This window comes from Polypterus senegalus, chromosome 14 (assembly GCF_016835505.1).
Source record: "Polypterus senegalus isolate Bchr_013 chromosome 14, ASM1683550v1, whole genome shotgun sequence".
Classification (NCBI taxonomy): Eukaryota; Metazoa; Chordata; class Cladistia; order Polypteriformes; family Polypteridae; genus Polypterus; species Polypterus senegalus.
In genome coordinates, this window is record NC_053167.1 from 139,465,520 (window position 1) to 139,483,838 (window position 18,319).

At 41.6% G+C, this 18,319-nt stretch overlaps 1 protein-coding gene across 2 annotated transcripts in view; it reads right to left on the reverse strand.

Annotated features, from left to right (window-relative positions):
• The window catches only part of pomgnt1 (protein O-linked mannose N-acetylglucosaminyltransferase 1 (beta 1,2-)), a 123,789-nt gene that overhangs the window by 49,082 nt on the left and 56,388 nt on the right, over positions 1–18,319 (reverse strand). For both annotated transcript variants that reach the window (XM_039734806.1, XM_039734807.1), the window contains 3 exons: positions 15,080–15,163; positions 4,228–4,269; positions 455–513 (listed from right to left, as the gene is read on the reverse strand). In XM_039734806.1, the coding sequence (XP_039590740.1) occupies positions 455–513; positions 4,228–4,269; positions 15,080–15,163 (185 nt within the window). The remainder of the gene's footprint in view (positions 1–454; positions 514–4,227; positions 4,270–15,079; positions 15,164–18,319) is intronic.

Genomic DNA, 18,319 nt, shown 5'->3' on the forward strand with positions numbered 1-18,319 from the left:
TTTATAACTTTGAGGTAGTTTTTTTTCTAGATTTTTGGTTAATATTTGTATCTCTCCATTAAAATGAAACTACCATAAAAATTAGACAGACTGTTCATTTCTTTGTAAGTGAGCAAACGTACAAATTCAGCAGGGGATCAAATACTTATTTCCCCCACTGTATTATTGTGTGGGGTATACCTTTAACATACACGTCTTATCTAAGTAATGTATACCCCTATTCACTTTCCTATACCTCCTTTATCTGCTCAGGTACTGTCAATGCACTAACTAATCTTCCAGCATATTTTCATAAATCATTTGGTAAAAGCTGTCATGATCACTGTAAGTAACAAGGGCTTTAAAAATAAAAGGCAGCACTCAAATCAGCAACCTTAAACAGAAGTAAGTCTTCTGTGATATAAGTGGCATGAAGACAATGAATAGCATCAAAACATGACTCAGTTCAGTTTACCTGAAGAAATCCACCGACAAGTCCAAGTCTTCCTCCAAGACTATTGCATACTTTGCATCCTAATAAGGGAAAAATAAGCACAATTTAAATACGGAAATTCAATATATAACTCACATATATACTCACACATACACACACACACACTAGCTTGCCACTTTAATAAAGCCATCTGCTTGTAATGTACAGTTTTATTCCTGAAAACAGCAAATTGTGAGGCTGTAGCTCAGTCTATAAACTATGCAGACCTCGTCAAAGGGTGTAATTGTTGTTCTAGTAAATATCAGAATGGCCAGGCCTTGTGATCCAAGTCATTTTGACCAAGGTATGATTGCTGCTCTCAGCTGCCTGTCTAGGATTTGCACACAGAGAGAATGGTATACAGGACAAGAAGCATGGGGAGGATGACAATTCAATGGGTCGAACAAAAACAACTGAGAAAGATCAGAAGACATGGACAGAATTTTTCAAACTAATAGAAAGGCAACAAATACTAAATACAAAAAATCGGGAGTTATTTTTGTTTTGTTTATTTTGCCATATACAATTTCTTGTATTAGGAATTTGTTAGTTTTCGCATACCCCTTGGGGTCAAAGTGTAGGGTTAGCCATTGTAAAGCGCCCCTGGAGAAATTGAAGGTTAAGGGCCTTGCTCAAGGGCCCAGCAGAGTAGGATCTCTTTCGGCAGTGACGGAGATTCGAGCTGGCATCCTTCTGGATACCAGAGCAGATCCTTAGCCTCAGAGCCACCACTCCGCCAAATTCGGAGGAGTATTTGAGGAGTAAACCGCAAGACAAAGATTACATTTGATCAACCGGATTCCAAAAAAGTTGGGACACTATACAAATCGTGAATAAAAACTGAATGCAATGATGTGGAGGTGCCAACTTCTAATATTTTATTCAGAATAGAACATAAATCACGGAACAAAAGTCTAAACTGAGAAAATGTATCATTTTAAGGGAAAAATATGTTGATTCAGAATTTCATGGTGTCAACAAATCCCAAAAAAGTTGGGACAAGGCCATTTTCACCACTGCGTGGCATCTCCCCTTCTTCTTACAACACTCAACAGACGTCTGGGGACCGAGGAGACCAGTTTCTCAAGTTTAGAAATAGGAATGCTCTCCCATTCTTGTCTAATACAGGCCTCTAACTGTTCAATCGTCTTGGGCCTTCTTTGTCGCACCTTCCTCTTTCTGATGCGTCAAATGTTCTCTATAGGTGAAAGATCTGGACTGCAGACTGGCCATTTCAGTACCCGGATCCTTCTCCTACGCAGCCATGATGTTGTGATTGATGCAGAATGTGGTCTGGCATTATCTTGTTGAAAAATGCAGGGTCTTCCCTGAAAGAGATGGCATCTGGATGGGAGCATATGTTGTTCTAGAACCTGAATATATTCTTCTGCATTGATGGTGCCTTTCCAGACATGCAAGCTGCCCATGCCACACGCACTCATGCAACCTGTGACGATGTGGGTTCTGGCTCCACACTCCCTTTGATGTTGGAAGCACTTGAACCCAACACCGTCGATAATGTTGCCGAATGAGCTAGTCAATGGAGGCAAATTACTGAGCAAGGGGAAGGTAGAAAGTGCAAAAGTGCTTTTATTAAAAACCAACAAAACAAGTGTTCATAAATAGTGCAGTTCTTCAAATTCATTAAATAAATAATCCGTAAAAGAACGTGGGTAAAACCAATAAATAAACACAACAATCCTTTAAAAACGAAGGTTAAAATCTTCTCCTGGAAGCAGTCTTTAAAACAAAAACAAATCCGGTGCTTTTCTGTATGCGCCTCACCTGCTTATCCCGTATGGGCCAAGCAGCAGGCAAGACGCCTCTCCAGCTTCCCTCCTCAAACACACGCAAGACTGGAGACCTCCCGATCCCTGGCTTCGGTTTGGCTCTCATCCCAGCCTCGAGACTTGGACTCCTTGGTCTCCAGGACGCCACACCAAGGACTGCCACTCCAAGCCTCCCGACTTCCGCTGCCTTTCTGCGGCCTTCTGCGGCTCGTCGCTTTCACCTTGGTCACTCCCGCTACCTGCTCGCCAGCGGAGCGACATCTACACAAACACGGGTGTCGGCCTAACACCCAGCTTCCTCGCAGCTGCCCACGAGCCGATCGCTGCTCACCACACGCCGCGTGTCCGCTCTCTCCTGCACCGCTTGCTTCCACGCCCCTGTAACCTCCGCCCTCTCCTTTCCTTTCTCTCTGATCGCTTTCTCTTCCCTAACGCTTTTTTTCTTCCCAACGCTTCTTTCTCCTCCCAACGCTTTTTCTTTTCTTCTAAAACCGACTCGCTTCTTTTTAAAATTACGAGGGCCACAGCAGCTGCAGCATTAGCCGCGGGACAATCATGAATGTGGGCAGTTCCTCACCTGTGCACTAGGTGAGAAACGCCCACACCCTACGGATCGCCCCACGCCCACTATGGCCTAACGTCCCTCGCTAAGCCGCGAGCACAATGATTATTTATTTAAAAATCAATGGCCTTTTCTCCACGAGCTGTGGACCCATAACACCACACAACCCCATACCATCAGAGATGCAGGCTTCTGAACTGAGCGTTGATAACAACTTGGGTTGTCCTTGTCCTCTTTGGTCCAGATGATATGGCATCCCAGATTTCCAAAAGAACTTGAATCGTGACTCGCCTGACCACAGAACAGTCTTCCATTTTGCCACACTCCATTTTAAATGATCCCTGGCCCAGTGACAACGCCTGAGCTTGTGGATCTTGCTTAGAAATGGCTTCTTCTTTGCACTGTAGAGTTTCAGCTGGCAACGGCGGATGGCACGGTGGATTGTGTTAACTGACAATGGTTTCTGGAAGTATTCCTGAGCCCATTCTGTGATTTCCTTTACAGTAGCATTCCTGTTTGTGGTGCAGTGTCGTTTAAGGGCCCGGAGATCACGGCCATCCAGTATGGTTTTACGGCCTTTACCCTTACGCACAGAGATTGTTCCAGATTCTCTGAATCTTCAGATGATGTTATGCACAGTTGATGATGACAGATGTAAAGTCTTTGCAATTTTTCACTGGGTAACACCTTTCTGATATTGCTCCACTATCTTTCTGCGCAACATTGTGGGAATTGGTGATCCTCTACCCATCTTGGCTTCTGAGAGACACTGCCACTCTGAGAAGCTCTTTTTATACCCAATCATGTTGCCAATTGACCTAATTAGTGTTTATTGGTCTTCCAGCTCTAAATTTTGCTCAAATCTACTTTTTCCAGCCTCTTATTGCTACTTGTCCCAACTTTTTTGGGATTTGTTGACACCGTGAAATTTTGAATCAACATATTTTTCCTTTAAAATGATACATTTACTCGGATTAAACGTTTGATCTGTCATCTATGTTCTATTACAAATAAAATATTGACATTTGCCATCTCCACATCATTGCATTCAGTTTTTATTCACAATTTGTTTAGTGTCCCAACTTTTTTGGAATCCGGTTTGTACTTGCATTTAACCAAACAAAAAATGTAACTAGATTAACTCATCTATATTATGCATAATTGTTTCATGTTATTTATTTTATATACAACACATTGATCTTAAAAGATTAACATATAGTGCAGCTCAATTTAACATAAAACACCAGAACGGGATCAAATCTTTTAAGCACAATGCAAATTTGATTATAAAATTAGGTGTGAAGTAGTAAAAAGTCCTTTTCTGCATGTGCTGATCACTAACACACAGTTAAAGTGTCCTATCTATTACAAATGTCACAAAAAGTTGGAAGAAAAATACTCACAGGGTACAGATTGAAAGTTGCTGTCAAACTGGCTTTGTAGTGCTGTGGATTAAAGAAAAAAAAAAAAAATAAGTGCACATTGAAATTTCTATAAAAATCCACTTAACAGTGTCATCTCCAGGCAGAGGAGTAGCTTCAGTGACAGACTTTTGTCACCGTCCTGCTCCACTGACAGACTGAGGAGATCGTTCCTCCCCCACACTATGCGACTCTTAAATTCCACCCGGGGGAGTAAATGCTAACATTAATTTTATTTTAATTTTTTCATTTTATTACTATTTAATTTAATATTGTTTCTTTGTATCAGTATACTGCTGCTGGATTATGTGAATTTCCCCTTGGGATTAATAAAGTATCTATCTATCTATCTATCTATCTATCTATCTAATTTTGGCGATTAGTAAATAAAATACTTTATAACTAGGGTGGAATAAGTCATTGGACCTCAAAAATATTCCAAATAAGTAAATGCCTTGAACAAGGCCCAGTATGAATGTTTGTATCTACCAAGTGTGTAACATGAGTGATAGTTAGAGTCCAAAGAGTAGTTGTGGTGCCAACCCAGTATCCCCATTTAATTGTGAGCAACAAAAAAAATAATGCTGCAACTAAATAAACAGGCACTTGATGGTGTAAGCAACAAAACCAAAGAGCTTTAGCCTGAGATGGCTTTATGCAAACGGTTTGTATGAGGAGCTCCGACCTATAGCAGGCTCGGTTCAAGACTTCAGACAGTTCCTTCAGGGAACGGCCACCTTTATATGGTTTGGTTGGGAGGGGGCGGGACATCTTGGGAGTTTTGAGGGTGGGGTTTAGTTGCCCTCAAGGGGCGTTTTCTTGGAGATGTGGAGGGAAGAGACAAGACTGTTAGCAACAGCGCCCCCCTTCTTGCCCCATAATGGCACTGCATTCCTGGTCTGAGCTGAAAAGGTGATTCACTGATGGCAGGGCCTCTTCTTGGGGGACAACCATGGCACTTGTCAGTGGCCCAAGCTAGATAGGGGCCCACCCTTTAAGTGGCGTTTTAAAATATGCGCACATATTTAAAACACAAAAGGAGCCCGAACTCTGTCAGCTGCCTGGGGCCCAGAATTTCCTAGGTGCGGGCCTGCTGATGGGAACTGGGACAACGAGAATTCAATGAAATTCAAGGTGTTGTTGGAAGGAGGGCAGCTTTGAATTTCTAAGAGTGACTGTAAATGACAAGCTGAAACGGGCACGACATATGTTAGGAAAGCTCAAGAGTGCTTTTACTTCCTCAGGAATCTGACAGCTCACGTTTCTCCCCTCTATTCTGAAGAACTTCTACAGGTACACAGTGGTTTCCATTATCACTGGTGGCATTACATCCTGGTACTAGAACCTGCTTGACTCATTGCAGAGGGTGGTGAAGTTGGCACAGAATATGACCAGCTCCCAACTGGCTTCTTTGCCTGATATGTACAACACTCACGGCTGTAGAAAAGACAAACAGGATTCTTAAAAAGCTCGCCCATCCTGCACAGTTGATTTTCTCAATCCTTCCTTCCGACAAGCAGTACAGTGCAATTGGCACCCATATGTTTAAGGGATAGTCAACCATGAGAACAAATATTATTAACAGGCAAAATACGTGAAATAGTGCTTTTAAATTTTTATTAAGAGGAAAAGTAAACCTTTTTAAACTGAATATACCAATAATTATTTCTTAAGGATCTCTTTGTATGCCACGTTGTCAGTTCGGCCCTCTGGTTGTAATATGACCAAGCTGTGCGCTGAGCTTACTCTTGAGCATGCAACATATAGTTGGCCATGTGAAAAGCAATCTTGCCTCAAATCAATGGCAACCTTTTGTAGGGTCTGTCCCTGAGACTTATTACTTGTCATTGCGAAGCAGAGCCTTACTGGAAATTGGAGGCATCTGAATTGAAATGGGAGATCAGAGGGTATAACGGGGTAGCGAGGAATAAAACCTCTCTCCCCTGAGCCACTGCTAGTAAAAATAGTTGCCTCAATTAGGTTCTTTTGCAGAAACGTGACCTGGAGTCTCATGCCGTTACAAAGTTTCGGTGGCTGTAATTATTATTGGTGCCCCAACCTTCAAAATTAGATTATGCTCAGGAGTGCCAGGAGGATTCAGAGTGTGGAGAAACTCTAGTGACAGCGTGTCTATTAACCGGTGGATTTTTCTGCGAGTATTTGGCGGAAGCGTCACAAAGTTGCTTCCGTCTAGCTGCATTAGAAAATGTACCACAACGTCTGACCTGCCTCCTTTTTACTGTTTTCTCACAGCTTGGATTGCTGCTGTCATAATCGGTTTGAGTTTCATGGTTTGTTTCAATTACGACAGTATTTCCAGGACATGTGTTGAAGTGACATTTGGCACCTGTCAAGCGTTGTAAGCACACAACCAGTTTCATCGATAACTTCACATCCAACTATTGAGAGTTTAAACATTCATAAACATCAAAGTGTCCACTACTGAAATCGTCACCTGTGAGTCTAAGATGTTTAAGAGGCATTGGCGGTTGTCCAAAGGTGTAAAATATTTGGCCATTTCGGTACACTTGAAAGCGACAACCAAACAATTCAGCGGCAGCCATCAACTCACATGCAGAACCATACGTGAAGGGCTTAAGCATTTCACTCTTCTAGTGCTCCTGTGTAGTCTAATTATCTCCTGTACCGTCATCAGTCCACACCTTGAACCTGTCGCAGTCACTCTGTACATAAGACACAATGTTCCTCCGGATATCAAGAGTGAGCCTGATATGGCCATGCAATATGTAACACAGAGAATGGAAAAGGCAGGTGCCATCTCCGGGCATGGAAACCACTTGGTAAGTGACAGTTCTTTTGATCGATGGTGATCACCTCGATAGACATGTTAATGGGGGTACGGTTGGAATGATAAAGGAAATGGGTACCTGAACAATGTAAAGTAAGTGTAAAATACCTAAACAATAACTATAATCGTAATAAACAAACAATAAAACAGCGGAGAAGCCATGGATTAAATAAAAAGGCTGTAGTTATTAGCAGGGAGACATGAATCCTGTGGCGAAGCAAGGAAGGGAATGTAGAGACTGTAGAGACTGGAGCGACGAATGGGGGACCCAACGCCGCCTCACACGGTGACCGAGCTGCAAGCTATGGACGTATATATGTACATAAATCGGATTCTGTTAGCGTTGGGAACCAGCGTACCAAATTTCTTGAAGATGGGCCCATAAGTAACAAAGACTGTTGAAATGTTCGATATGGCGGCCGACAGCGGCATCATACCACCGAAATAAGTACCAAATTTCAGCCTTCTACCTACACGGGAAGTTGGAGAATTAGTGACATTGGAAAGTTCAATATGGCAGCCGACAGTGGCATCACACCACTGAAATAAGTACGTACATCGGTTTTGGTTAGCGCAGGGAAGCCGCCTACCAAATTTCGTGAAGATGGGGCCATAAATAAGAAAGTTCAACATGGCGGACATTGTCGACCGTTATCGACCATTATGACCATTACGTGTAGAATTTCGAAATGAAACCTGCTTAACTTTTGTAAGTAAGCGGTAAGGAATGAGCCTGCCAAATTTCAGCCTTCTACCTACAGGGAAGTTGGAGAATTAGTGAGGAGAATTAGTGAGTGAGGGCTTTGCCTTTTATTAGTATAGATTATCTTTTTTTTGTCAACTGCCTAAGGATCTGTGCAAGTATGAATTACACTGCATACACAAGACAATAAACTTGACTCTGCTTGAATTTTTACGCACAATGAACCACTAATACAAGAGCAAAAGAAAAAAAAATGGTTGCAGGTTCAAATTCTCCTTAACATATCAACTTTGTTCTAGTCAATGCGTTTTTTTAAAGTTATAATCACCTTTCTGTGGTGCTAAGGTGTCACCTGATGCACGGCTGCACTTGGGTCCCAATCTGGGTGGTTCGTCGTGTGGTGGGTGTGGCAGGCACAGACCTTTCATTTGTAACACCCAGCCTTCATTACCTTTAAACTTGCACTGCATTCCTTATAAGGGCCCAGCCCCGGATCCTTAATTATCTTCTTGTTGGCATCTTCACCTCAATAACTCAAATGTATTGGTTCCAATTCTTTCATCTACCAGTAAACACCATTTAAAATAATCTCTCTTTTTCCTACAGATACATTCAGTACTGATCACTTTCTCATTCACTGAATAACTAAATAATATTTAAATGACAGAAACCACTCTCCATTAGGTGTTAAATCAAACTTTCACTTCACTTTAGTCAGCTAAACATAAACTCAGCAAAAAAAGAAACGTCCTCTGACTTTCAACTGTTTTTACTTTCAGTAAACTTAATGTGTAAATATTTGTATGAACACTAAAAGAGTCAACACCATAAGACATAAACTAAAAATGTTTCACAATGTGTCCCTGAATGAAGGGAGGCTCAAAATCAAAAGTACCAGTCAGTATCTGGTGTGGCCACCAGCTGCTTGAAGTACTGCAGTGCATCTCCTCCTCATGGACTGGACCAGATTTGTCAGTTCTTGCTGTGAGATGTTACCCCACTCTTCCACCAAGGCACCTGCAAGTTCCTGGACATTTCTGGGGGGAATGGCCCTAGCCCTCACCCTGCGATCCAACAGGTCCCAGACGTGCTCAATGGGATTGAGATCCGGGCTCTTCGCTGGCCATGGCAGAACACTGACATTGCTGTCATGCAGAAAGAGCACTTTTTGCCACTCCTGTCTGGTCCAGCGAAGGTGGGTTTGTGCTCATAGGCGGCGTTGTTGCTGGTGATGTCTGGTAAGGACCTGCCTTACAACAGGCCTACAAGCCCTCAGTCCAGCCTCTCTCAGCCTATTGCGGACAGTCTGAGCACTGATGGAGGGATTGTGTGTTCCTGGTGTGACTCGGGCAGTTGTTGTGGCCATCCTGTACCTGTCACCCAGGTGTGATATTCGGATGTACCGATCCTGTGCAGGTGTTGTTACACGTGGTCTTCCACTGCGAGGATGATCAGCTGTCCTTCCTGTCTCCCTGTAGCGCTGTCTTAGGCGTCTCACAGTGCGGACATGGCAATTTATTGCCCTAGCCACATCAGCAGTCCTCATGCCTCCCTGCAGCATGCCTAATGCACGTTCACGCAGATGAGCAGGGACCCTGGGCATCTTTCTTTGGGTGTTTTTCACAGTCGGTAGACAAGTCTCTTTAGTGTCCTGCGTTTTTAGAACTGTGACCTTAAATGCCTACTTTCTGTAAGCTGTTAAGGTCTTAACGACCATTCCACAGGTGCATGTTAATTAATCGATTTTGGTTAATTGAACATGCATGGAAAACATTGTTTAAACCCTTTACAAAGAAGATCTGTAAAGTTATTTGGATTTTTAAAATATTATTGTTGAAATTCACAGTCCTGAAAAAGGAACGTTTCTTTTTTTGCTGAGTTTATATTCATGAGCATCAAAAATGAATTCAAATTTAATTAATTGAAGATCCGGATCAAAGAAAAGACAGGATCCAAAACAGGTTGACCTCCATTTTTGATTAGATAAACTTTATTAATCCCAAGGGGGAAATTTAGAATATAGCAGCACAAGTGCAAACATCAAGGATACAGAATCACCAGACAAATACTGTTAAATCAATCAAATCAATCAATATTGTGTAGTAACTGGTTCAAATCCCGTTACTGCCAGAAGGATCCTCTTACTCTGTTAGGCCCATGAGCAAGACCCTTTACTTTAAAATTGCTCCGTGGGTGCTGTACAATGGCTGACCCTGTGCTCTGACCAGCAAAGGTCACACAAAAAGTCATTCTCCCCTCGGGTATTAATACAGTGTACAAAAAACACAGCAAAATGAACTCAACGAGCAGAATTATTTATTATGTCCGAGACATCCAGAGAATTGCACGATAGCAGCAGACCGAAAAGATCCCCAGAGGCGCTTCTAAGCACACTGTGGAGGAATGAGCCTGTGGTGAACAGAGGACTATAACGAGGAATGCTTGATCGCTTTTTAAATTGAAAAAACTGTCATATCTAATGGTGAGTTCAGTTCATTTTTGTTATTGTAGCAAAAACACGTAAACCTCTTACTTAACATGTTATTTAATGCTGGATGGACTTTACCAGACACAATCAGACAGAGTGGAAAAAGCAGGAGGAAGTCTGGTGATTTATGTAAATGCGAAATAGAAGAAGAGAGCACACTGTAATTACAGATAAGTGTGACCCAGGCTTTGAAATACTGACTGAATCTTTCTGCTTTACTGCCTAGAAGGGGATTGTATCATCCTGTCGATGTTTAGTTTTAAATTCAGCGACAATCTATACTAATAAAAGGCAAAGCCCTCACTGACTGACTGACTGACTGACTCACTCACTCACTAATTCTCCAACGTCCCGTGTAGGTAGAAGGCTGAAATTTGGCAGGCTCATTCCTTACAGTTTCCTTACAAAAGTTGGGCAGGTTTCATTTCGAAATTCTACGCGTAATGGTCATAACTGGAAGCTATTTTTCTGCATATACTGTAATGGAGTTGAGCTTGAAAGCCGTGGGGGGCGGAGTTTCGTGTGACATTATCACGCCTCCCACGTAATCACGCAGTATGTAGAAAACCAGGAAGAGCTCCAAAAACCGCTGAAGAAAACATACATTATATAATTAAGAAGGCAGCGAAACAATTAAAGCGAGCGAGTGACATATAAAACCATATTCAACGGCTCACGAGAACTGGCGCAGTGCGCAGACAAAAGCAACAGTTCCAAAGAGTGCTGAACAAAAACCGAATTACACTACTACGCTCAAATACACAAACCACACGCCGTGGTGCAATAGTAGAGCCTTCGCCTGTAGCGCTGAGGTTCGATTCTCGAGAGGGGATGCACTAAGTATGTACACGTGCTTCCCGATTCATTTTAGCCTCGCATCCCCTTGGTTTGAGACGTATGAAAAAATATGCGGTTGACACAGAAAGACAGATCACCTTTATGAATAATGGATACTTTATTCGCGATCAATGATTGTTTTGGTAAAGCCATAGTCAGTGTATTCATTAGATGAACGGTAAAAAAGTAAGAGCGAGGGAAGGGTAACTTATTGAGGCACGCAGGCAAAACCACAATAGCACGCTGGCTCGATGTACTGTAGTGCGTGTCAACTCGATCTGATTTGAAAAATATATCTTTTCAAGTTCTATTTAGTCCATATGTGTCAAACTCAAGGCCCAGGCCACATCCGCCAGTGTAATTATATCCGCCCGAGATCATTTTATATATTATTGTTATTAATGGCCGGGGATATGAAGCGCTGGTAACACAATAAACTACAGATCCCATAATGCAGCGCTTCAGCTGCCTTGCCAAATACTTACCGTGTTAATCAAGTCTAGCTTATGATGCTGCAAGTTATTGTGAAGCTAGCCCACACGATGCCGAAGAGAAAAGGTGATTCTGAACATAGAGCCTTTAAAACCGATGGGAGGCTGAGTATATGTTTACTGACATTGCCGGTAAACCCGTGTGTCTCATTTGTGGAGCTAATGTGGCTGTAATTACAGAATTTAATCTAAGACGGCACTATGAGACAAAACATCAAGATAACCTGAAAGACCTGAATGCAATTCACAAGATACAGAAAGCAGAAGAGTTAAAGAAGAATCTGACACTTCAGCAGACGTTTTACCGTGCAAAATCACAAAGTGATTTCAAGTGAAGCTACTTTTATGGGAGACACAAATGCACCAGTGCAACTTGCCCCACTTTCCCTGTTGCCAAGTAATGTTGAACCAAGTCGGCACTCGGTGTTCCCAAATCGCACTTTGCTGATAAACTGAGCGCACTGCGCACTGAGTTCGCGCACTTTGGTGACTTTGAAGAACAAAAAAAGAATTTTGAGTTGTTTTGCAACCCATTTGCCGTCGATGTGGAAACTGCACCTGTGCAGATTCAGATGGAGGTGATTGAGCTGCAGTGTAATGGCACACTGAAGGCAAAGTACGATACTGCAGGCCCGCACAGTTTATTCACTCCATTCCCGCAGAAATGCTCCAGCTCCGTCTACATGCGGCTCGAACCTTGTGCATGTTTGGTAGCACATATCTGTGTGAGAAGCTCTTCTCAGTGATGAAGACTAACAAAACAGCACACAGGAGTCACCTCACTGATGAGCACCTGCAGTCCATCCTGAGAATCTCCACAACACAGAACCTCACACCAAACAGAAACGAACTTGTTGCCAAAAAGATGCCAGGCGTCCAGCTCTGATAAAATGACATAAGAGCAAAGACAACTGAATGATTTGATTTGTTATTGCTGAAAAGAACACATTTTATTTATATTTCCAGGTTTTGTTATGCACCATGTTCATATTTGAATTTGTATAATTTTGACAGGATATATTTTTATGGAGAGCAAAATCTTTTGGGATATTTAAAATTTAAGTTTATTTTTATATAAAATTACATAAGAGTAAAGAAATTTGAATGTTTGTTCTTTTAACGCTTTACTTTATTTCTAACTTGTATAATTTAGACAGGATATATTTTTATGGAGAGCAAAATATTATAAGTTATTTAAGGTTTGAGTTGATTTATTCGAATAATATTCTGTCGACTAAATAAAATTCCTTCTATTTAAAATTTAAATAGAACTTGAACAGATACGATAGTTCATAATATCCACGCAGACTTGCACGTAAGAGCGGAGTCATCCGTTTTAACAAACAGCGTATTGCACTGATACAAAATAGCCTGCCCATTTAATTATTTAGGAATGGATAAATAAATTAAGATTTTGTACAAATAATGTTTTTCATTTTTCTTCCTTCAGGGATTCTGGCACCCCCAGCAACAGTTGCTCGCACCCCAAAGACTGTATATGTGTGTGTATATATATATATATATATATATATATGACAGCAACACTCATCACTCACAATAGTGACAAAACAATTACATTGACAATCATGTTACTTTATTTTCAAAATGTTTCCTTTTCTTTTTCATTACTTCTTTAACACACTACTTCTCCGCTGCGAAGCGTAGGTATTTTGCTAGTTTATACTTAAATGACAATACTGTACTGTAAAGATGAGTCATTCTGAAGGCCAGTGATTTCACCCCGGCAAGTCTGGACAGAACAAACTGCTAATGGTATTCTCCTTTTGTGGACACAACAAGCTGGACCTGCAGCATTCAAATTTTAATACTTTCAACAGTACATCTGGACGGTCTGACCACCTACAAGCCTGTTAGTGGCAGCAGCAGGAGCTCACTAGTATCCAAGTCAAAGTCGTTGTATTCCAAAAAAGGTCGTATACCAAGCAAAAGTTTTCGCATCCAAACAGGACGTATACCAAGTTGGACTTATTCCAAAGCTGACGTATACCAAGGTACCAATGTATAAAAGTAAATTATGTTTTATGTTGTTTTAGAGGTATTCGTTCCATTATATAATTTTGTTCTGTTTGGCTTTGAAATTAACACACAAATACATTTTAAACTTACACTTTTACTGTAAAACTTCAGTAAAAACAATTTTATTTTTTGAATTAAATTTTCATCAATATCGTATTGAATTTTGATTCCGTGTATGGACTTTCATTGTGACAACACAACGTATAAATGCCCGTGAGTGAATTTAGTTTGTTTTTCTCTAATAAATAAACTGACTTATTCGAATGTTTGTCCCTACTAATTGTCATACCAAAATCTATTCTAACTGGAAACTGAAAACGTTTTAATAGGAATGGCATATGAAGATCTCGTTTGGTGTATAATGTTATCCCCTGAAGATGTACTACATTACCTTTCTTGTCGCCTGCTAAAATTTTACATGTCAGAATTGTTTGACCAATTTTCAATATAACTAATCTTGTCCAATTGCGCAGCCTATCACTCTTGACATAAATTACGCAATAACATTACAATACATCCTTCTTTCAACAGTAATTCGGCTGGTGGAAGACCAGACGGTGCTAACGGTTGTAGATATTTTACGGGATATTGCAAGTTGATGTTTTCATCTATTGTACTATCACCACCAACCGTTTCAACACAGTCTATTGATACGCATTTAATAAATTGGACATAATAAGCATTTTTTTTATTGGGAACTTAAAGCGAGGAAAACTTTAAAATTTTCGTATTCATAAGAGATGAGGGAGCAGGAACCGTGACTGTCAAAAGCATTCACACGAATGAGAGGTGAGAGGACTGTGGGCATGGTTCAATATGGTTGAGAGGAGGGCGGGACTTGAAAAAGTCTTGTCTCAGGATCTCCTTTTATAATAGAGAGATTTGTTTCTCTCTCGAGATTCTGTAAAATTACAATTTCCCCGTGGGGACAAAACAAAAATATGTGGGTGTATAAAAATGGGTATTAATGCTGTGCTTGTTCATTTGTAGAACATATGATGCAGCGCATAAGATGCACACTTTTTTAAAGGCTACCAGTCTATAAAGGACCCTATAAACAACAGCATTTATTTATATTGCACGTTTTCATACAAATGATGTAGCTCAAAGTGCTTTACAAGATGAAAAAAGAAAAAAGAAAAATATAAAAATAAGATTAGGCAATAATAATTGATTAATTATTATTGAATAATTATGGAGGACAGAAAAAATAATAAAAAGAAACTCCAGAGGGCTGGCAAAAAAAAAAAAACTAAATCTGCTGGGGTTCTAAGGCCACGAGACCACCCAGCCCCCACTGGGCAATGGTTCACTTCATTTAAATTGTACACAGGCAGTGAACATCTCACCTACTGAGCTTACACTTCTTGTGAAGCCCTTGGAGATGCCATATATAACGAATAAGCAAAAGACAGTAAAGCCCAAAGTGTGTAAAAGGGCAAAGTTAAGCTGAAATAACCCAATCTCACCTGAGACACTCGGGCGTTCTTGATACTGATAGGAGTGTGCTGAATGCCTTTCAGGCCAAATAACTCAACCACATCCATTGGTTCCTGAGATTAAAAAAAATTATGCAAAAATGAATATACAAACACAGAAGTATAAAAAAAAAAAAAAATTTTTCAGGGCTTTAAAATCAGAAATTTCATGCAATAATCAAAACATTAAATCTCTAAGGAATATTAAAAAAAACAAAAAGGAAACTCCGGTTCATTTTTACTTTTTATCTTGTGTGTGTTATTTATTATTGCATTTTGGATTAAAATATGCGCGTTGTTACGGGCGCTCATGGCCATTACCCAGCTGGAAGGAAGGACCAGAAGGGAGAGAGTATCCACAAGGCATTACCTTCCCCAGGATGGTAGAGGGCAGCCGTCCTGGGCTGCTGTGGAACCACGGATTCCCACAGGGAAGACTGGGGGTTGGAGTTTGGTACAGCCCTGTTGGTTTATGTGGGGGCCGCGAGTGGGGGGCTGCAGAGCACTGCATTGGTCTTCCACCACACCTGGGAGTGATTCCAGGTAACGCTGATGAGTCACCTGGTACACTCCCAGGAGCTGCATAATAGGAGCCGCCTCACTCCATTTAGACAGCCAGAGTTAGGTGGAAGAGGACGACACTTGCCAGGAGTAGAGGCGGACGGAGAAGGAAAGAGGAGAAGTGTATTTTGTGTCATGAACTGTTCTCTGAAACTGTGCTGTGAAGGGGAAAACGAGGGAAACGTGCTTCCCACAAGGAAAAATAAAAGCGTGTGTGTTGAACTTGTGGCCTGCATCAGTCTGTGCTACGTTTGGACAGCAGGAGTGCCCTCTGGTGGCCACAGTATATTTTCATTTCCAAGGAGGACAAATGAACCGAGTTATAGAACTGCAAACAAGTGCATTTGTTTTTTGAAACACGGCTTTGTTATGATGCTTTGCTATTGTTTCACTTTCCTGTGTGTTTGTAATATCTAGCATTATAATAATTGTACATTATAATGTTTATTTACAGCTGTGCTCATAAGTTTGCATACTCTGGCAGAATTTGTAAGATGTGCACCATACTTTAAAGCAAAGATGACTAATCAGGTAAAACACATTTCATTTACTTCTAATGGAATCCAAATTAAACTATAAGGCATCACAGAATAGCCATTCAACAAAGCCTAGTAATGAGGAAAATAAGGAGAGGGTCCCTGTTTAAAAGTTTGCATACCCTTAATTATTAATACTGTGTATTACCCCCTTTAGCATCAATGATGGCATGCAGTCTTTTGTGATAGTTGTAGATGAAACATTTGATTTTCTCGGGGTGGTAGAGCTGCCCATTAAGCCAGCCACAGGGGTTGCACAAACCAGTGTGTTTCTTTGTGCCAGTCCCAAGCCCGGATAAATGGGGAGGGTTGTGTCAGGAAGGGCATCCGGTGTAAAATTTTGCCAAATCAATATGCGGACAACAATACAAATTTCCATACCGGATTGGTCGAGCCCCGGGTTAACAACGACCGCCACCAGTACTGTTAGCCAAAAGGGTGCTGGCGGAAATTGGGCTACTGTTGGCCAAAGGAGAAGAAGAGGTGGGAGATGTGTCCGGAGGCAGGAGGAAGGTAAAGAGAGTGGAACTGAAGGTAAGAATTTTGAATGTTGGCAGCATGACTGGTAACGGGAGAGAGTTAGCAGATATGATGGAGAGAAGGAAGGCTGATATATTGTGCGTGCAAGAGACTAAATGGAAGGGGAGTAAAGCCAGGTGGATCGGAGGTGGATTGAAATTGTTCTTTCATGGTGTAGACGGGAGGAGAAATGGGGTAGAAGTTATTCTGAAGGAACAGTATGCCAATTATGAAGCTGGAAATTGGAGCTCCACTGATTGATGAATGTTGTTAGTGCATATGCCCCGCAAGTTGGGTGTGCAATGGGTGAGAAAGAAGATTTATAGTGAGTTGGATGAAGTGATGAACAGTGTACCCAAGGGACAGAAAGTGGTGATTGGAGCGGATTTCAATTCACATGTTGGTCAAGGGAACAGAGGAGACAAGGAGGTGATGGGCAGGTATGGTGTCAAGGAGAGGAATGAAGAAGGTCAGAGGATAGTGGATTTTGCCAAAAGGATGGACATGGCTGTGGTGAATACGTATTTTAAGAAGAGGGAGGAACATAGGGTGACGTACAAGAGTGGAAGAAGATGCACACAGGTAGATGACATCCTATGCAGAAGAGTCAATCTGAAGGAGATTGAAGACTGCAAAGTGGTGGCAGGGGTAAGTGTAGTTAAGCAGCATAGGATGGTGGTCTGTAGGATGACGTTGGAGATCAAGAAGAGGAGGAGGATGAGGGCAGAACCAAGGATCAAATGGTGGAAGATGAAAAAGAAAGACTGCAAGGCTGAGTTTAGGGAAAAGGTGAGACAGACACTGGGTGGCAGTGAAGAGTCACCAGATAGCTGGGAAACTACAGCAGATGTAGTAAGGGTGACAGCAAGAAGGGTGCTTGGTGTGACATCTGGACAGAGGAAGGAGGAAAAGGAAACCTGGGGGTGGAATGAGGAAAAATAGGAGAGTATACAGAGGAAGAGGATGGCAAAGAAGAAGTGGGATAGTCAGAGAGATGCAGAAAGCAAACAAGAGTACAAGGAGATAAGGCACAAGGTGAAGAGAGAGGTGACGAAGGCTAAAGAAAAGGCGTACGATGAGTTTTAATGAGAGGTTGGACACTAAAGAGGGAGAAAAGGACCGATGGGATAGACAGAGGGACCAAGCTGGGAAAGATGTGCAGCAGGTTAGGGTGATAAAGGATAAAGATGGAAACGTACTCACAAGAGAGGAGAGTGTGTTGAGCAGATGGAAAGAGTACTGTGAGAGGCTGATGAATGAAGAGAACGAGAGAGAAAGAAGGTTGGATGATGTGAAGATAGTGAGTCAGGAAGTGCAATGGATTAGCAAGGAGGAAGTAAGGACAGCTATGAAGAGGATGGAGAATGGAAAGGCCGTTGGTCCAGATGACATACCTGAGGAAGCATGGAGGTGTTTAAGAGATATGGCAGTGGAGTTTTTAACCAGATTGTTTAATGGACTCTTGGAAAGTGAGAGGATGCCTGAGGAGTGGAAAAGTGTACTGGTGCTGGGATTTAAGAATAAGTGGGATGTGCAGGACTGCAGTAACTACAGGGGAATAAAACTTATGAGCCACAGCATGACGTTATGGGAAAGAGTAGTGGAAGCTCAGTTA